This window comes from Centruroides vittatus, unplaced genomic scaffold (assembly GCF_030686945.1).
Source record: "Centruroides vittatus isolate TY-2023 unplaced genomic scaffold, ASM3068694v2 contig_364, whole genome shotgun sequence".
In the NCBI taxonomy this organism is placed as follows: domain Eukaryota; kingdom Metazoa; phylum Arthropoda; class Arachnida; order Scorpiones; family Buthidae; genus Centruroides; species Centruroides vittatus.
This window is the reverse complement of record NW_027122188.1, coordinates 2,197,075-2,218,978: the sequence shown is the minus strand read 5'-3', so window position 1 is coordinate 2,218,978 and position 21,904 is coordinate 2,197,075. Positions and strand designations below refer to the sequence as shown.

Sequence of the window (21,904 nt, the reverse complement as noted above, 5' to 3'; positions counted from 1 at the left end):
TAGCAAAGTGGCAACGCGACAACATAGACTTTTGCGGCATTATTTAGAAAGTTAATTGAGTATTTGCAAATCTGCAGTGCTGGATCCAACACCTGGTGCTGGATCCAGCAGGCAGAAGAATGTGCTGGATCCAGCTGGATTGCTGGATGAGGGATCCAGCAATTGCAATTCCTAACAGTGACGAGTTATCCGGGTGTCGACTGTAATTTAATATATAATAATTATATATATAAAATACAATATTAGTGAAATGGCTACCACGGCTCTTTTTGCATGATACCATCTTTTTGTCTAAAATTTTGATAACTTTTTCACATAATTGCAGCTCATCAGTTGTTTACAGACTATTAGCATACACTTTTCACGTATCCCCAAAGAAAGTAATCCAGTGGCATCAAATCACATGACTTTGGTGGCCAATTGACTTCACTGTTTCATGAAAGAATTCTGTCCCTGAACTTTGATCACAATAAAGTCATTGTCTTTATTGCATGTTACACTACCTTGTTGAAACTACATATTGCCCAAATTTCATATTAATTAATTCTGATCACAGAAAATAATTTATCATTCTGCATTAGCATTTGTCATTCATCATGTGCACTTGGCCATTTTTATTTTTAAAAAAATAAGGCTCAATCATGCCTCCAGCCCATAACCTGTACCAGTGACATGTTGTGGAAACAATGTTATTATTTTATTGTACTTAATTAAATGTTAAAAACATTCTTCCAACAACTAGTTTTGTTCTGATTTTGTTTTTAGTTGCAGTTTAACCAGAATGCCAGTAACCTAGGGTTTCTGGCCTGCCAGTTTCCCTCGGTCATGCTGGTAAAAATATTTTTGCTGAATTGAAAGTTTATTTTCCATACAGATTAATAGTTGAATGCATTTTTTTATTTGGATTTTTCAAAAGACCTTATCTACATCAACTCTATGTTTATGATCAAAAAAAGTTTTGGGAAAAATAATTAATAAAATTGAATTAATAAATGTTTGTCTTGTTGAAATGATCTGATTATACTCAAAACTATCAAGATAAATAATAATCAAATAATTAAAGTAATTCAAATATATTTTGCAATTAAATACAAATTTCAATGAGCAATTATTTATTGTGACATCACAGTGCCAGACTGCAATTTTTTTATCATAATGCACTTAAGTTTAGTAGTGTTTTTCCTTGTGCCTCATACTTTTCCTCTTAACAACGAAGTCATGACAGTAATGTATCTAACTCCATTCAGAAGAAATTTTTGAATTGAAATAATGTGACTTTTGCCCAAAGAGGAAGTTCGTATATAGTTAATTGGGGCTCCTGCCCTTAACCTATCCCATGTTGAAATTTTTCTCCGTTGCATGTCGCTTCATGGTTGAATTTTCGTCAATGTTAAGCCTAACAAAAATTTTTTTTTAATAATTGTGCCTATTGTATCATTAAAAATTATTTTTTTATTTTGCATATACAAAATAAATATATTGAAAAATTTAAAAACAGAAAATTATATTTTGGAAGTTAGTTTTAATATAAAAATTATGCCGACTAGCAACATCTAGTATCAAAAATGTCAAGGTCAACTGGTCAAGGTCAGCAGGTCGCAACCCCGAGATATGTCAGGAATAACACTGGACAGGTTAAACTTTCTATGTCTGGTCTTGAAATTAAGGAAGGACAGACAATAGACAATAATGGGAATTTACAGGTCTACAACTTTTTCAAATTGTAGCCCAATTAAAACTTATTTAAAATATCATTACTTTAATTCTTTTTCTTAATAGTATTATTTAGCTTTTTTCAATTCTACATAGATGAAAAGTATATGATTAACATATAGGTATAACAGAATTTCATTCTAAAATGTCCATGTAAGTCAAATTGCTTGTAAATTGAACTTAAGAAATGATGGTAATAAAGAAAAATGATTTCCAATGTTGTGCTTAAGCCTAAGTTTTGCTTACAGTTTAAGTATAGTATTTATATTGTAATCAGCAGCAGATTCATTTTTATGCTTACTAGCTTTTTAATTGAATTATGAACACAAAGATAGGATTTTAATTATGATATATTATTAACATAAAGATTTACTGAAACACACCAGAAGACAATCACATTGAAAGCCAGCAAAAATCAAACTAAGAAATATTACATTCATCATAGATAATTGGCTTTATTTTCATTTATTTAATTTATTATTAATTCACTTAATTATAAAAATGAAATTAGAATGATGATGAACCAAGCACACAAAATTCCACATCAAACAGTTTCACATAAATTTATTTTTGTTTTTGCCTTCAGAATGGTAATGGTATAAATTTGAGTTGTAATTAAACATGTTTACTTATACTATGTTCACACACAATCCGCAACTCACTTTGATCTCGATTTACCCACAATCTTGATTGTAACTGTCACCAGTCGAACATCCAGCTGTTTGCACAGGCAGTCCGCTTGAGAAAAACCCAGCTATTACATGCGATGATAAAACTGACATAACTAAGCAGTAAGTCAGGAACACCAACAGTTTTGGTTAGAAATAAATACTTTTTCTTGCCATATATCGAATAATAGACAATGTTATCGTCTCTCCAAGTATCTTTTTATTTCTCTGTTAATAGCTTGACGCGTGTTCTGCAACCATCTTGTATTTTCTCGCGCACATGGGATTGTGAGAACTCTCTTATGACTGGATCTAGTTTCAAGAACTCTCTTGAGTGGATCGCGATTGAACCTTGTTTCAGTCAAAATTGAAATGGTCGAGAGAGGTTGCACCATGGCACAGTCGCCGACCTTGGTCACAATCTAGATTGATATATTCAGTGCAAACAGGGTATTACAATGTAAGTAAACATGAATAAACTTACAAATTTTTGAAATATAGATTAAATTTAGTGCCCATTATAGTATTACATTCACAAGCAATCAGTCATACTCACTAACTGCAGGATATAACATTTAATTGTTATATCCCGCAGTTAGTGAGTATGACTGATTGCTTGAACTTGAAAATAATTTTTTTAATATACTAGTTATAAGTAAAGATTATTGTAAGTTAGAGATTGACTATATTCAGTTTATAATTAGAACATCATGACTGTTCACTTGTAATTTAGACACATTGTTTATAGTTATTTTTTAAAAGTTGTTTATAATAATTCATTATTTTTAGAAACCTAATATGGCTCCAAGTGAGATGAATACTGCTATATTAAGTGCTCTGGTGGTGCTTAGAAATCATTACCAACAATGTCGTGTAATTGGTTTTCGTCGAAAACAACAAGTAAGTTTTTTCATATTAATTGGTTTAACTTAATGATAAATAAATTTTCAAATCAGCCTTCAAAATTAATTTCAACTTTTATTATTATGTTAACTTAAAGAATGTCTAATTTAAGCTTTTTTCTTTAAATATTAAATATAAAAACTTAAGATTCTTTAAATTAATGTAATAGTTTGAATTTGAATTCCTAATGACAATATGGAAATAGCAGGAAATGGAAATTATGAAAAAGTTGAATGTAAAACTACAATTAATAAGCAAGATACAGAAACTTTAGTCAGTAGCTTGGAAATATTTAGCCAGTTGAATTATTATAATGGAAATGTTATGAAATGTAGAAGAAAATAATACAACTTAATTAAATTAACTGAAGTAATCTGTATATTACTTTTTAATTTTTATTTAAATACAATTTGTTGAGTTCTTTTTTATTTTAATAATATTACCAAGACCATTGAAAAAATCTGTTAAAGAATGGGGTAGTCCATTTATTACTTGTAAATTTTAAGTAAAAGGAGTCACAAAAATTACATTATGTACATGATGAAGAGGAAGAGAGTTGAGGCATTGTCTGCATGGACTTTTTTTAATGGTATTAGTGGTGTATGAATTTGTTCTTATAAACCTACTTAGTAATCTTGTGAATTAAACTATCAGAAAATATTTGCAGAACTTTTTAAATCATTTTGTCAATATCGGGTGGTCTATGAACTGATACTAGTATACGTAATTAAAGGGAGATGAGGTTTGCCAAAAGTACATTTGTACAGAACAGGGAGAGAAGGGGTCAGAGATGGTTCAAAAAAACCTTATACATAATTAATAGATGGCTCTAAGCTAAAACTTTAAAGCATTAAAATAATTATAACTACAATTAAAAGTTTTTTTTCCAAGAAATTGTGTTATAAATAAGTATAATTAATGGTTGAGTTAGTTTTGATCAATTGAAGTAATCTTCAATTGATAGCTGTATAGTTGTATACAGCTATCATTTTCTTTGAAATGTTTCTTTAGATTAGAAAATTGTTATAAGAAGAATTAAATAATTAGAAGTAATTTAAAAATTATGATAAAACAAAAAAACAAGTTTTTTAAAATTAAACTAAACTAGTCAAGATCTTTGACTCGTAATTCATAATCATCACATGGTGAAAATCGTGGTATTCTTGCGTGTAGAGAAAACAAATTAATTAATGTGTGAATAAATTATTTATTGATATTTTTAATAACTTTTTCCTGACATAAAAAATTATTTTTTCAGTACTTAAGAATAATTAATTGAAATTATTGAAATGTTTATAGCACTATAAAACTGTCAGTATAGTTAGCAGTGTATAATAATTACACATGCATATTTTTAAGAAATTTTAAAAATTAAGCTATTTTCAATGATTAGAACAATCATTAACAATTTTTTTTTTTTTGTTATATGAATACTTATTGAATTTCAAAAGTAAGTCATGATTGAATCTTTTTGCATAAATTGCTATTTTTTATATATTTATTGGAATGGATTCATATGGGTATGGATGGCTAATAGATAATATCTTTTGTTATGTGCATATTTGTAATTATCGCAGCCTAACTTTTATAGATTATTAATAATTAATAAGGTTAGTATAAATATGAATATGGGTCTAACTTAGATAAAATACCAAAATGTTAGATTATATAATATAGAAATATAAATTGGAATGTTAGTTTAATGTTTGGTTTAGTTTGGTTTTGATGGGCTACAACAACACAACACACGGGTGACCTGCCAAGAGGATTTTCTATGAGAAACTGGCCTCAATTTAACTGTTACAAACAGGAAGAAAATCGGAAAATTCCGTGTAGCCTGCTCATTAGTGAGGAGTGAACCCACAGCTAATTACCAGTATTCACTGGTTTTGTCCACTTGTCTACTGGTGGGCTACTTCAATTTAATGACCATATTGATTATAGAAACATATTGAAAGCTAGATTGTTGATTTAGATTGAACAAGTAGGAACAAAAAAACCTAATACATTGCAACCCAACAGTTCATTGTGCATTTTACATAAAGTTTCTTTAGGAGTTTGGACTGTATGAAAAAAGAAAAACTACAAACTCTTAACATGTTAACTGCTGGCTGTAATATATTTTGCATTTTTTCAAACCAACTGTAATATGATGTTAAGGTTAATCATATTAGTCATTGTAAACTGCGCTTTAGTCAGTCGCTATCCGCTTATTTTGTGTGTCCGACCGTCAAAGAACCACTCGGTATCGAGTTACGTATATACAAGCTAAGTTTTTGTTTATTGTCTGGTCAATGTACACTTCCGTTTGTCAATTGTTCACGATAGGAGGCGTCTTTTTCGTGTAAGATCCAAGTCGGATGTATGTGAGTTAATAAATGTTCTTGTTGCCTTTGCCTCGTCCTGTTTTTGATTCGTTCGCGGTTATAAGAAATCACTACAGGTTATGGGCCCAGGTCCCGTGAACGAATCTCAACAGTCAAATTTGTCTGAAAGAAAGGAAATTGCATAAATTGAGAACCGCAAGTTGCGTCGAGACACGTGTCAGCCACAACTTCGTTCATCGTCCGCAATCACCATCTTTGACGAGCTTCATTCGTCGGTCAACCTCGTCAGTGCTCTCTGTCAATATGGATATCGTGAAATCTCAAATGGAAACTTTGTCAGAAGACTCGCAGGGAAATATTAATTATATCTCATGGAAGTTTAAGCTAAATCTTACGTTGAGATCGAAGGACTTGTACGACGTTGCGAACGGAATCATTCTTAAACCTGAAGATGCGAATAATGCGGCAGATGTCGCAGCGTGGATTAAAAAGGATTTAGACGCTCAAACTTGTATAGGTTTAAATGTGAGCAGTAATATCGCAAAGAAAATTGCAAATTGCACCTCTGCGTATAGTATGATACACAAATTAGAAACCTTGTATGGTAAAAGGTCCGATCTCACAATTGAAGGACTACAGAGAAATTTTTTTAATTATAAGTATGATTCAAGTAAGTCTGTAGTGGAGAATTGCTTATCAGTTCAACAATATGCAGAAGACTTAAAAGCTGAAGGAGAAACAATTAAGGAAAGCTGGATTATAACAAGAATGCTCGGAATACTGCCGCCGAAACTACATCACTTCAGGACGTCATGGGATAACGCTAATCCAACAGACAAGAACATCGACACTTTAATTGAGCGACTTCGACTGGAAGAAGACAGACTGAAGGAAGACGACAAGAAGGAACCAATCGCACAGAATGCCCTCATTTCAAAACAGAAAACGCAAGGTAACAAGGACAGAAGTCAGCAGAAAAATTCAGGAGTCGAATGTTTTAGATGTGGACAAAAGGGACATATAAAGAAATATTGCAAGAATAAGCCGTGTCAGAAATATTTTGAATACTGCAGGAAAACCTACAATTGTAACAACTGCAATCAAAAGGGCTATTTTGCAAGGGAATGTAAAAATGAGAAGTCAGACGAATCAGACAAAGGAGATAAGACCAAAGGACAACGACGAGCTCTTGTCACTGTAGGATTGACGTCTACGAAAATAAATGACAAGAACTCAAGACGAAACCGACAGGATATTTGGTATCAGGATAGTGCTGCTACACAGCACATGACCTTCAGGAAGGAATGGCTGACAAACTACAAAGCGCTGGAGGAGCATACGAAAGTGATACTCGGGAACAACACAGAAATCAATGGAATCGGAGTAGGTGACGTCGAACTCGAGGCCTTTAATGGAAGGGAATGGTATCCAGCAACCGTGAAAGACGTTTTATATGTTCCTAATATATCATTCAATCTATTTTCGGTTACCCAAATGTTGGATAAAGGGTTTATTCAGACTGCCAATGCCAACACATCAGTTATCGAAACGGCCGATGGAAAGGAGCAAATAGCAGTAGCACAACGACTCGAAGGATTATATCAAATGATGTTCCGCAGAGAGGTCACAGGAATGTGTATGGTGGCCAACTCAATCAAAGTCTGGCACGAAAGACTGGCACATCAGAATGTGAAGTACTGCAAGAGTATTTTGGACAGAAACAATATAAGATATATTGATGACTGGGACAACAACGTTTGTATTGGCTGTGTCTACGGCAAACAACATCATATCTCTCACCCAAGAAATAACAAGGTAGCGAAGGAAGTATTGGATCTGATACATGTTGACTTAGGTGAAATGGATACCTTATCTCTGGGAAAGGCAAGATATTTTCTCTTATTCAAGGACGACTTTTCTCATTTTAGAACTGTTTATTTTTTACGAACCAAGGACGAAGCCCCTGCAGCATTGGATAAATACATGAAACTAGTTGAAAATCAATTTGGAAGAAAAGTGAAAAGCCTAAGGTCTGACAACGGGACAGAAATCAAAAATTCGACTACCAGAGAGTTATTGGAGGAGCTTGGAGTTTTACATACCAGAACAAACACATATACACCGCAGCAGAATGGACGAATAGAAAGGGAGATGCGCACCATAGTAGAGTCAGCTCGATCTGTTTTACATGCCAGAAATTTAAGCGAGAATCTTTGGGCTGAAGCTATTAACTACGCTGTATTCACCATTAATCAAACAGGAAAGAGCTCTGTAGATGACAAAAGTCCTGCCGAACTTTGGTTTGGACGTATGGTAAACATCTCAAAATTAAAAAGCTTTGGCTGTGAATGTTATGTGTTGATTGAAGATCATAAAAGGAGAAAGATGGAGAGAAAGTCTATGAAAGGAATCTTCATCTCATATGATCTCGATTCACCCTGTTATAGAATCTACTTACCAGATGAAAAGGAGGTCGTCTGCTCTGACAATGTGATTTTCAATGAAAAGTCTGAAACTAAAGGAAGCACTGCCGAAGTCGAGACCTGCATAAAAGAAAAAGGAACAGGAGAGAAGATAGAAGAGCCTGAAACTGAAGACGAAACCGTGGAGGATTCGGATGATAGATGTTCACAGAATCATTCACGATACATCACTCTAGAAGAAACCGATGAAAGACCACAACCGCCAGAGGAAACTCAACGAAGTTTACGAGATCGCCGAAAACTAAAGGCTCCAACCAGATTTAACGATTATGAGATGGGACTTATTCACAACTATGCCATGATAGGAGAAACCGAGGATATTTCAGTTAAGGAGGCTTTGAAGGACAGAGAATGGTATAAGGCTATGCAGAATGAGTACGACAGCCTGATCAAACTGAAGACTTGGAGCTTGGTGGAACCTCCAAAATATGCAAAACCTCTTACATGCAGATGGGTGTTACGTCGTAAGCAGGACGGCAGGATGAAAGCCAGACTTGTTGTGAGAGGATTCGAACAAAGACAAGGCATCGATTATTCAGACACCTTCAGTCCCGTAGCCAGACATGCATCTATCAGACTCGTGCTCAGTCACGCAGCATCCAGTAAAATGAAAGTAACCGTTTTTGATGTCAAGACAGCTTACCTACATGCCAATCTCAAAGAAGAGATATATATGAACCAGCCGGAAGGATTCTCTGATGGGACAGAAAAAGTTTGCAAGCTTGAAAAGAGTCTGTACGGTTTAAAGCAAGCCGCCAAAGACTGGAACGACAAAATTTCTGACTTTTTTCTCACGATAGGATTCGCTAATACCGACGACGATCCGTGCGTTTATTATAACAACGACAGAAGTGTGATAATAATATTAGTTGTAGACGACGGGTTCATTGCCGCCCAAAATGAGAAGGACATTTTCAAGATTCTGAAGTTACTGAATGACAAGTTTGAAATTACTTATAAAAGGACTTTACAATCACACATGACATACTTAGGTATGAAGATCAAAGTGTCGTCTGAGGGAATTTTTGTGAGTCAACCTGATTACACAGAACGAATATTAAAACGATTTGGGTATGATCAAGTGAACGCCGTGAATACACCGATAGAGCCAGGAATGAAAATGAATTCTGAAAATCTTGTCAATGACCAGCCACTAGAAAAACAAAATCGTTACCTCGAAGCCGTCGGAAGCTTACTTTATTTAGCAACAATTTCCCGCCCAGATATAAGCTACGCCATCAATTATCTTAGCAGATTCAGTAATCGACCCATGAAAAGTCACTGGAAGATGATTAAAAGAATTTTTCAGTATTTAAGAGGAACTACACATCTTGGAATATTTTTTTAGCCAAGATCCGAAATTGATAGCATATACAGATGCGGATTACGGAGGAGACGCCAATAGTCTACATTCCACAAGTGGAGTTCTTATCATGAGAGGAGGTCCAATTGTATGGTATTCAAGAAAGCAGCGTCTCGTGGCAAACTCAACAGCTGAGGCCGAGTACCGTGCAGCAGTTTCATCTATTGACGATATCTGCTGGGTACGAAGAATAGAAATTGAACTGAGATTATTAAAGAATGATAAACCCACCCCGTTATTTGTCGACAATCAGTTGGCAATTCACATGCTTAAAAACGCTCACCAAGGAAAGATAACTAAGGGTAAAAAGCATATTGAGATTCAGAGAAAATTTATTCAGCAGCATATTGGCACGACCGTTGAACTGCAGCATATTAAAAGCGTCGATCAGCTTGCTGACATATTAACAAAACCTTTGAATCGTGTAATATTCGAAAAGTTACGCTGTAATATGATTAAGGAGGAGTGTTAAGGTTAATCATATTAGTCATTGTAAACCGCGCTTTAGTCAGTCGCTATCCGCTTATTTTGTGTGTCCGACCGTCAAAGAACCACTCGGGATCGAGTTACGTATATACAAGCTAAGTTTTTGTTTATTGTCTGGTCAATGTACACTTCCGTTTGTCAATTGTTCACGATAGGAGGCGTCTTTTCCGTGTAAGATCCAAGTCGGATGTATGTGAGTTAATAAATGTTCTTGTTGCCTTTGCCTCGCCCTGTTTTTGATTCGTTCGCGGTTATAAGAAATCACCACATATGATATTTTGCGTCTTTACAGGCCACAATGAGAAATTTGATATTTAATATTTTATTATAATACAAATAGAAGGGTTGTTATATAACAGTCAGTAGCGTGAAGATAAAAAAAATACATCAACGATGACTGGCCGTCGTATGGCCTCAAACCGGAGACTATAAGATCATGGGCTATGTAATATTTAATATTAATTACTTTAATTATTCTCTTTTGTTACATATAAACTAGTTTTCGATATTTTTTCTTTTTTTAACTATTAAAAAAACACTATCAGATATAAAATAGTTTTTTATTTAAAAAAAACCTTACAACCACTGGCCTTCGAACCACTTCATGAGGCCAGCAGTTGAAACCAACTTCATAGATGTCCATAAGAGGCCACCACTAGGTTGTAAAAGAATGTCTTACGAAGCCAGGATAATTTAACCTTGAGTGAAACTACATTGGTTATATGACGACAAGCTGTCGGATGGCTCTGTGCAGCCCTAATTAGTATGTCAGCCAGCGTGTCGGATGGCAGTTAATGTGTTAAGGGAAAGAGGCAGACATTATCTGATCTCAAAAAGATAAACCCAGATGAACAAGTCTTCCAAAAGGCTGCTCACTTAGAAATGAAATGCAAAGAAGTCTTATGAGCAGAGCTACAGAAGTGACAAAAAAAAAATGTCACTTGACATAAATGTTTGTGACTAATTTTGGCTACATTTGCAATGTCAATTGAAAAGTGAATATCATTCCTACAAATGCACAAAAATCTTAATTTATACAGAAAACAAAGTAGAAAAATGCCTAGCTCTGCATTAAAGAAGACATTTTTCTACATTGGGCAAGATGACTGGATTATTTTCAGTCCTCTTACCTAAATTAAAAAAGACATTTAAAAAATACCAAGAGCTGTTTTGGGATTACCTAAACGATTTAAGTATTTTGCTTGGGAAATAAATTCTTCACTTGAATTGCTACTAGGCAAATAAGATCAGAAAGCATTTATCAAAGTTAAATTGAAATAATATGCTGTCAGAGTTCATCAAAAAGATATCATTTCAACATATCTCCCACCAAAGACAAAAGATTTATATAATAGGTATCCAGAAAAAAATCCATACAAAATATCTCAAGCTCTAGCCTTACAGCCAATATTTTTAATTATATTTGCACGTGCTATTATTTGAAATGTTGTAAAACATTCTACAATCTTTTCTGTATTAAATTTTCTGCATCTTTCAAAATTGCAATGAAAGATGCTTTATGCCTAAAAGTGTATACCTTTTAAACTTTTTCCTAATGTTTTATTTAATGTGTAACTGTTTTGAAAATGTACTATATATTACATTCTCCAATATTTCAAGAGTGAATTACCACCACAGAGAAGAAAGAATTTTTACTTTTCCTAACAAAAACCAAATTGAAAGGATTGAAGAGGACATTTGACAAGGGTTTTAATTCAATCTGTAGCCATGAAACCGAAAATTTTATGTAGTTGCCTCCATGAGACTTTGAAAACAAAAACACACATTAAATATTCAAAAGGAGGAGAGAATTCTAGGCATAGATGAAGTGTGGAAGGTTATTGCAAAAATTCTTCATTTTGGATGATTAATTTTATTTCATCATCTTATACTTAATGGTAATGGTGAATTTTACACCAGTAATACCTCCTCTACTCCTACCAATGTAATGTTTCCAAGAAAAAGAAATCTGAAGGCAAAGTTTAAGTTTGGATTGCAGTAGGTCTGAAAGGATTGAATCAAACCTTAATCAGAAAATTAAGTTTTGCTGTCAATGCTCAATGATATTTAAATGAATGTATTGGGTTGTTCGGAAAGTTTATAGTGATTTTTGATAGCCAATGGTTGAGAGACCGATTGACACAAAAATGATTAGAATTGTACAAACCAATGAATATTACGATAAATGACCTTGAGACGCACGTGGTTACAAAAAAAACTATTAAGATTATTCAAATATTGTTTAATTTGTTTCGTTGCAAAAATGGATGTGAACAACGTGCATTATCGACACTTGTTTCTTTTTTTCTATCATAAAGGCAAAAATGATGTACAGTACAAACAGCAAAAAAATATGTGATGTTTATGGTGGGAGTGCTGTAGCAGAATCAACTGTTTGCAAACTTTTGAACATTTTGCAAACTTTTGAACAGTTGATTCTGCTGTAGCAGAATCAACTGTTCAAAAGTTTGCAAAATTAAAAGCAGGTAATTTCAGCCTTGAAGATGCTCCCCACTCAGGAAGACCTCCCATTATTGAAGAGGACCAGATCAAAGCATTATTGGATGAAAACCCTCATTACACAAACTTGAGAGATTGCAAACATAGTGAAGTCATGTCAAGCTTGGATACATGAATTGTTAAGTTGTGAGGGTGAGGTATCCAAATGTCGTAATGGAAAAGAACTTACTGGATCATATCTCCATTTGTGATTCTCTTGAAAGACAAAATGAAAATCACCCTTTTCTGAAGCGTTTAGTGACAGGTGATGAAAAGTGGATCATTTATAACATCAGTTGAAAATGATCATGGGGTAAAAAAATGAACTACCATTAAAAACTCCAAAGGCCAGTCTTCATCCAAAGAAGGTCATGCTCACCGTGTGATTTGGCACCAATAACAACAAAGGCACTTGGTAAACTGCAAGCTTTACAGCTTATTCTTTGATTTTTTGCAAAGTTCTTTATGCCATCAAATTAGGACAATGTAAGTAATCTTCATTCATCAATAATCATAATAAAAATCTAAAGAAGAAAATTAGGTTGCAGATCCTTAAGATTTACCAAGAGTACATCCAGAACCAGAAGATACACATGACTTTGTCACACTACATCAAGATACTTGATAGATGAAAACTGCATTCTTTTACCTCAGATGAATGGTTTAGTGAAACTTCTGCCCTTTGTTTTTTTTTTTTTACTTGCCAAAAATTACAATTTTGACAAGACTTAACCTCAAGCTGCACTAGCTAGCATCAGTTCAGAACAAAAGGTAGGTCTGAAGTTATACTGAAAGTTTGCACTATATTATTTTTTTCATAATTATAATTTATGTAACTGCTTTTAATCCAAGTATAATCGTGAGCAAGAGTTTTTTCCAAATTTTTTTCAAACTATAATTGTAACAGTCATTCAACCTTGTTAACATGTTTTTTTAAAAATAAATTTTTCTGCTGTTTTGTTTGGATAATTTATTTTGTAAGATAATCCTAAACGTAAGCTGATCACTTTTAAAAAAGTTTGGAATAAAAATATTTAAATGGAAACTTTAATTAGAAAATAATTTAGTTGAGTTACTTTATTTATAATAATCATACATATTAAGAAGTAAATGCTAAAATATTTTTCTCATTATAATTTCAAGATGAATGAATAAAAACAGAATATTTCACTAGCTTTTTCTAACTTGCAATTTTGATTATCAGAGCCCATTCATTTATAATATTGTAATTAAATTTTGTTTTTTAATACTCCATTTTGTAATAAGTATACCTTGAAGTTACGCCATAGGTGGGTCCGATGAAAAATGCTTAAGTCGAATTCGCATAAGTTGGGGTACAATTTTGCATATAAATTTTGTTTAATTGGGACCAAAGACTAACAAAAACACTAGAAGAAAAATATTTAATAAAACTGCAGTTCTTTATTAATATATATCAATGGCTTCATGAAATCATCTGATGACCCAATGCATTCTTTTTTTCATGCAGAACTTCATAAAAAGCTAATAATTTTTTATTCCTTGCTTTGCAGCTATAATGCATTCTTCATTGGAGTCTGTTTTCTAAAATTTTTAAGCCCTTTTCAATTGAGCTGAGACCTTCTGTCAAGCTTGCAATTGTCATGTGCTTTTCTAGTGGAATTGGGTTTGAAGTGTTGGATACTTCAATGACATTTCATTTATGCTTCTCTTTGAGCTCATCAATTGTTAGCTCCTGACAATTGTGAGTTGTACATTCGTAAGTCGAACGAGTTAAACAAGAATGATGTCATTGTTATTCTTATTTCATTAACTTTTCAACTGATTTGTTTATAACAAAATGACTGTTTTTAAAATTGAAGATATGAATGTTGTTAGTGCAGCCTTATTTGAAATATTTTTCTTAGATTGCTTCAGGTGGACAGTTATTTCTATTATTTCACCTTTTAATCCACAATTTAAACACTCTAGTAGATTTAGAAACATCGATATCACCGGGCACCATTTTCTTAATTTATGTTGTTAACTTTGTATTTCTTTGTAAAAAGGGCTGGCAGAATTACAGTTTAATAAAAAGTAAAAATACATTACTGATGGATACTAGTCCAATCTTCTCTGCTTGCCATGTCCAATCACCAGGAACAACTATTTCCATTGCAGAAACAACCTTTCTTTAGAGGCTTTAGAGACTTTTTATTAAACTAATTCTGTCAGCCCTTTTTACAAAGAAATATTATATTTTTAGTTGTGTTGGGACTGTCACCTGCAGACATTTTAAACTGTTTTGCATATTTGTGCAGAGGCATAGCCTCTAAAGAAAGGTTGTCTCTACAATGGAAATAGTTGTTCCTGGTGATTGGACATGGCAAGCAGAGAAGATTGGACTAGTATCCATCAGTAATGTATTTTTACTTTTTATTAAACTATTTATGTTGTTAACTCTTTTTTTCATGAACTTCATTGGAGTTTTGTTCGAAACATCATCACTACAGAGTATGTGCACCCAGTGACACTACTACTTTTTGACCGATTCATTACTAACACGTTTAACTCGTTTGACTTCATTAACGTACCCTGTGTGAATTCAACAGCTCATTGACATCATCACCATTGACTTCCAAATCCAATTGCTTGGCAAGATGAACAACTTTTATTACATGAGCGACGTGATCAGATTCTAGTATTGTTTTCATCTTGTTTTTGAAATGAAAAATGGACAAAGCTTCTTTCAGAAACTATTCAATGTTTTTTGGAAATTTTATCCCAAGATTTTCCAATGATTATTACAGCATCTAAAACATTGAACTGTTTCTAAAAGTCTAACAGGTACCTAACTGTTTTGCCTCATTCAGATGTGCAAATGAATACCTCGAGTAATAAGTCTTGAATGTTTTGGCGACTTCCTGGTTCATCAGGTTGAAGCAAGCTGGTTGGGTTTGGAGGCAAAACACATTTTTCAGATATGGGTCAAAATCAATTAGGGTGGCAGGAGGGTGACCAAGTGCATTGTCAATGAGAAGCATCACTTTAAATTGAATCTGTTTAAACTTGCAATAATGTTCAACTTTAGGCATGAAGTGGTGCCCAAATCAGCCCTCAAAAATGGAAGCTGTCATCCAAGCTCTATGATTTGATGATTTGACTTCCAAATCACTGGTAAGCCAACTTTAGATATATTTTTTACAGCTCTTGGGTTTTCGTAGTGGTAAATTTAGAGAGGGTTGGAAGAATGCAGCTGGTGACTGCAAGTTAAAACATCTCTGTCAATCGATCTTTAGAAACCTTAAAGTCTGGAAAGTTTTTTTCTTCACGTGTGATAAAAGTTCTTTTAGGTATCTTCTATCATAATCTTGAGTGTCACAGGAAAAGAAGACACAGCTTCTTTATTGTCATTTGCCACCTCTCCACTCTCTGCGATGCTGTGCCAATCACAGTGAGTTTTAAATTGGTTGAACCAACCATTACTAACTATAAAGTTTTCATCTTCCCCGCCTCGCCAGCTTCTTTCAACCTCTCAAAAATTAGCATAACTTGATAGCACCATGTTCTGATCGACTGGACAACTCTTCAGTTTTATTTATCACACCATAATTTCAGCATTGTTTCCTCTCAGCAATAATACCATAATGTTTATGAATTATACTTGAGTTCAAGGATTGAGTATTTTTTCACCACATCAAGAATTCTTTATGTTTTATGATTGAGTTACCAGAATCTACAGTAAGAATAAACTTCTTTGCCAGTTCACAAATTTTTATTCTACTATCAAAATCTCGATAATGTTAAGTCTACATTCCAAAGATATCATTTTTGTTTTTTGACTAGGTGCAGGAGAATCAGATTTACTTCATTTGGTTTTTTTAAGAGTTTAGAAAACATATACCCTGTTTCTCCGAAAATAAGACAGCATCTTATATTAATTTTTGCTTTCAAAGATGCACTAGGTCTTATTTTCAGGGGATGTCTTATTTTTCCATGAAGAAGAATTTTTTCTGTGATTTATTATTATTATTTTTAAAATTTTGGAATTTACTTTACTTTAAATATTTCTTGAATTTATATTTTTAAATTTAACTGAATTAATAATAATCTAATTTTTAACAGTATTTAATCCGAAATGAGACCATTCCAGTGCAGTTAAATGAATATCTCTCGGCCCTAAATGTGTGTGTTCAACAATTAAATCATGTTCTGCGATGAATAAGATCTCAGGTATCACTAAAAATAAAATTTTTAAAAATATGAAGACATTTTAGTTTTTAATTATTATTTTACATAATTATCATTCAAATTTACCTGGACTCATAAAGCTATAATGGACCACTGCAATTATCCAAGATAAGCTAAAAGATAATAAAAAGTAAAACTTACAATCACTATTCTGTTATCTGTGAACAGTCCAAATTATGTGTGTATATAATGATTAACCTACTATTCACCAGCTATAAAAATATGAATCAGTGTATATCAATTCTGTGGAAAATAAAACCCTCCTGTATATAATTTCACTTTTATAACTACCCAAAAGGAAATTCTTAGATGAATAAACCAAAATGTTCTGTCCTTTGAATCTGACATTCACCCAAGTTCAAGAATTACTCAGAGGACTATTTTATTCTCAGATATTTTATTTAAATGCAGTTTGGATTGGAGTTGTTGCCGATCCATCTTCAGTAAAGGTACAATCTGTGACATAGTTTGTTAAAATTTTATAATTATTTTTATTTTTTATGTTTATGCCTCTTGGAAACCTGCACATGAGGATCACCTGGTTGAGGCGAGTTGTTATGTAATATACGGTTAATAAAAATCTTAAAAAAGAAACCGCTTTCTTGACGATCCCTTCAAACCTTAACAGTTTACACCAATATTTGGAACTCTCTAAAATTAACCACTGTAACAATCTTGTTATTGTGACAGATTTAAATAAAATATCTGAGAATAAAATGGTCTTCTGAGTAATTCTTGAGCTTAGGTGAATGTCAGATTTGAAAGACATAACATTTCCGTTTATTTGTACAAAAAACCCTTTTAAGTGGTTATAAAAGTGAATGATTATATCTGGCAAATATTGATAGTTTTAGCTTTGTACTAAATGTATATATTTTCTTTTGTTAGGATTGGTCTAGTTTCTAGTAATATCTTTTTTCCAGTTGATTGTAGTATACAGGTTCACTTATCTATAAAACAGTGTCAAAAGAATAGGACAATGACTAAATTGTCACGGGAGGAATGTAAAAAAAGATAGGACAAGTGATTACTTAGTAAAATTTACACTATAGAACACTAATAATAAGAACTGTTAATTCAGACTTTATATATTCAGAGCCTATTAGAGTTATAAAAAAAAAAACCTATTGTCAAGTTCTTTCATTTAGAAAGAACTTGACAATAGGTTTTTTTTATAACTCTAGGTTTTTATTAAATAGGTTTCTGTGAAATATGTTTCTTTTCTTCTATAGTAATTAATTGTTAGGATTCATTAGCATTGTATTATGTATTTAATAATTCAATGGTAACAAATATTTAGTTATTCAAAAAAATATATAATTAACATTGATTATTTAAAAATATGTAATTAAAATATATTGGTTATTTAATTTAAATTAGGAGGTCCCATGTACAGTGATGACTTTAGACGTTTTTCTTCAAGGGAAGTTTTTGGGGAAATATTTTCTTATAAAAGATTGGTTTGGGCCCCCTGTTGGTGAGGGCCCCAGGCATTTTTTTTTTTGCCACTGGATAATTGGATCTTTTGTAGGTTTCTTGGCCAAGTGAAATAAATTTTTGCCTATCACTCTTACCATTCTTTACATACTCTTCACAGTAGCATTGTTATTTGTATGGAAGTAATTAGGGTTGCCAGAATAATTTTGCTTGGATCTTTTCTCTTCTTTTATATATTATAATGTCCTCTTTTCTCAATTAAAACTATTTATGAAATACAACATGCAAAGACTGCATTAACTACTAGCAACATTCATGAAAATGTCAGGGAATAACAAAACCATATGAAAGGAACAGTCAGACATCATGCATGTTAGCTATTTTGATTATACATTGCTTTTTTGATATCAGTCGGAAATGCAGATATTACAACAAAATTACAAACAAATCAGATTGTAAAAGGTATGTACTTTTTACCACTCACAGCACCATAAGTCTCACAGTGTGAATTTTGAAACTTAATTTTTTTCCCGTGGAAATTTCTTCTGAATGCTCAGAATATCATTATACAAAATATGGATGAGTTTGGACTTCTGCATACGAGTTTGTTTATTTTAAGTTTGGAGTCTGTACATTTTTTTACTGACTCCACATACTATTTTTTACTGCCCTACCAAATACATCATATCATTGTCACATATTTACAAGAGCAGATTATGGATATCAATTTCTGACTTTTTCCATGCCTATAAAAAGTATAATATTTCAAGATTTCACACAAGATAAGTATTTTCCAAGAGTCACCATGTTGAGCTACCATAGTTTGTAGTAGTCCTGCAATGACTGTAAACATTAGCATTTCCTATCACATCTCAAAAATATTTGAATTTAAATGAGTTCAGAATCATCTTTGAGAGTAATCATTTTTGGATTCATTACAAGAAGAAAAGTTAATTCTAATTTTAATATATAACATCATAAATCTTAAATGTGGTAAAAGTAAAATTTTTTATAAATTATAAAAATTTTTATTTTTAAATAGTGTAGTAATTTATTTTATATTCTGTATATTAATTAAATTTTTATTATTAAACAGCAGTCGCAAATACATCAGGCTCAGCAAGCAGCTGCAGGAATTAGGTTTCGTAATCCTCCGTGGAATCAAAATAATCGAATGAATCATTTGAATAGAGCAAATCGAACACAGGCATATAAAATAACATTAACCAGAGGCACATCATCTCAAGGACAATCACAAGCTTTGGGAATAAATCAGAATGTTCTACAACAAGGACCTCGAGGACCTACTACAATTAACATTCAGTTACTTTCAAACAATCGCGTACCTGTCATAACAACTACTAGCCAAAGACTACCAGTAAATAATGCTCCGTACGCATCATCTGTTTTGAGAGGTCATGCTATTCGACTGGCTGGAAATAACATTTTATTAAACAACAACAACAACAGGACTACTTTTCATTTTAGTACCCCCAGAAATACAAATGTGCCTCAATTCAACATAGGCAACAGAGTAACAATAACTCCAATATCTAACCCACATCAGTCTCAACACAATCATTCATTTCCACAAGACTCCACTCAAGAACCTGTTATTACTGAAGCAGAAGACTGTGAAAACCCAGTTCCAAAAATCTGGCCACAAAGATCTCATACATCATCTGTTACCATAACGGAATTAGAATAATATGACAAATTTTTCACGTGAATTAAATGTTTGTATAGTTCTTTCATCTGTGGCACTTAAAACTTCCTCCAGAAATGGATTGAAATCCATTTGTGATGGGAAATAAACACCCATTCCACAAACACCAAGGAATATCATCAGTTGTAACGAATGTGATGTGTTCTCCCCTTACAAAGACAAGAAGTAAACAATGATAAGTGTTTATTCATTGTAGAAAATGAAATTAATCCTATAGATATATTTGTTTAAAAAAGTTTTGTTTCTGTTTTTTGTTAAGCAAATATATCAGTATATGAATGACAGTGTGGTGTTTATAAAGCATATAGAAAATATTTTCAATTTTAATTTAATTTAAACAGTATTCAAACACATTAAAATATTTATAAAAGTACATTATATATTTAAGTGTAAAGTCTTGAAAGAGTTTTTCAATTTCAGATCATTTTCATTTATTAATATTCAGTTAAATATTAAATCAAACGAATATAGCATACTGTGTGAAATATATGAAAAAAAGGTGAAAAGTGGGATATGATATTATTCTGTCATCAAAATAACAATTGTGCCAATTCTATAAGTACAGTTAAGTATAAATGTTTTTTCTGTGTACATATTTATTTTTAAAACATACTTAAACATACATTGTACAAAAATAATCATCATTTCTTTTTTACTTTTGAACATTTAAGTTCAATAGAATAGTGAATACAAGAAACTTTTCCAAATGCCATAACTTGGCAAAAATGTTTTAATTTCTGCAGACACCAGGTAGTCATTTTAATCAACATTATTATAGAGTTTATAGATTTTAAAATTGAAATTTTAAATAACAAAACAACAAAAAATAATTCTATAGATTAAGTTGTATAAATATATTTCAGTTTTATTCATATTGACAAATAGAAAAATAGAGTTAACTACAAGTACTCCTCACTTTACGACCTATCTGCTTAACGACCTGCAATTCAGGAAATTCTCTTTCTCAGTTTGAGTGTTGGTCAGTGGCAAATGGTGACGTGCACTAAGCGTACTATAATAGTCTTATAGTACTATAATAGGCTAATGGCATACTATAATAGTCTTTTTATGAATAAATTTGAAGTTTGTTGCATAATTTGTATAATTTTACAACAATCCTATATTCCCAGCGCAAGCTCCTCACTTATCGAAACGGATCTCGATCGTAAAGTGAGAAGTACCTATATTTATTTATAATTCATTAACAATATGTCAATAACAATCATTCCAAATTTTCTGTCTAAGATAAGTATTAAAAATTCTATTGAAGTATTATCATTGAATGATAAAAATCTGAGTAATTCTATTAATTTCCTCCAAAAAAATATTAATTATAAAGTTATTTGATAGTCTTTTTATTCTTAATTTTCAAAAATAAACACTGTAATCAAAATTATTTTAATCAAAAAATAATATTGAATTTTTTTTTTGTTTACTTAATATTTGAGTTGCTTAAATATAATATCACTTGTAATATTTTTTAGTGAAGTGATTCATTTTGTGCTGATTATAATAAATATTAAATGTATAGTTTGTTATCTATGGGGGGAGACATTTTTGTTTTGAGTTTATAAATAACTGGAAATGTTATTTCTTGCAGGTTCTGGTCAAATGTTAATCCTAGTTAATCTTTTGTAAGAAAATTTTCTTTCTTAGATATTGTAGGAAAAATGTAAATGCTGTTTGTTGTTATATTATAAAGGCCAATTCCTGTGTCTGTATTCATATTTTATTGTGTGGACATTGTGGATGTTTAATTTTGCAAAATTTGTCATATTAAATGTCATGTTTCACTTTTTATTTTTTCATTTTTTTTTAATTAAAATATAACAAACATAAACTTTAAAACATGATACTCTATGAAAGACATTAAATATTTGATTACAAATACTTTCATTTTGATTTATTTTGAAACAGAATATTTATTTTAATTGGTAAATTAACTTGCAGTGGATACATTTTAATATTTTGTTAATAGGTTAAGATGTGGAAAAATAATAAACATTTTTGTTTTGATATTTTCTAAAAATCATAAAGAAATGTTAATGCCATTTATCCATTTAGTTTATTCTAAACTTTTTATTTTTTAA

At 31.9% G+C, this 21,904-nt stretch overlaps 1 protein-coding gene across 1 annotated transcript in view; it reads left to right on the top strand.

Moving 5' to 3' along the window:
• LOC136975108 (transcriptional regulator ATRX homolog) overlaps window positions 1–20,039 on the top strand; it is a 162,927-nt gene extending 142,888 nt beyond the window's left edge. The window contains exons 24-26 of the mRNA XM_067270115.1: window positions 3,171–3,281; window positions 16,526–16,633; window positions 19,185–20,039. Coding sequence (XP_067126216.1) covers window positions 3,171–3,281; window positions 16,526–16,621 — 207 coding nt within the window. The 3' untranslated portion in view covers window positions 16,622–16,633; window positions 19,185–20,039. The remainder of the gene's footprint in view (window positions 1–3,170; window positions 3,282–16,525; window positions 16,634–19,184) is intronic.
• The last annotated feature ends 1,865 nt before the right edge of the window (window positions 20,040–21,904 follow it).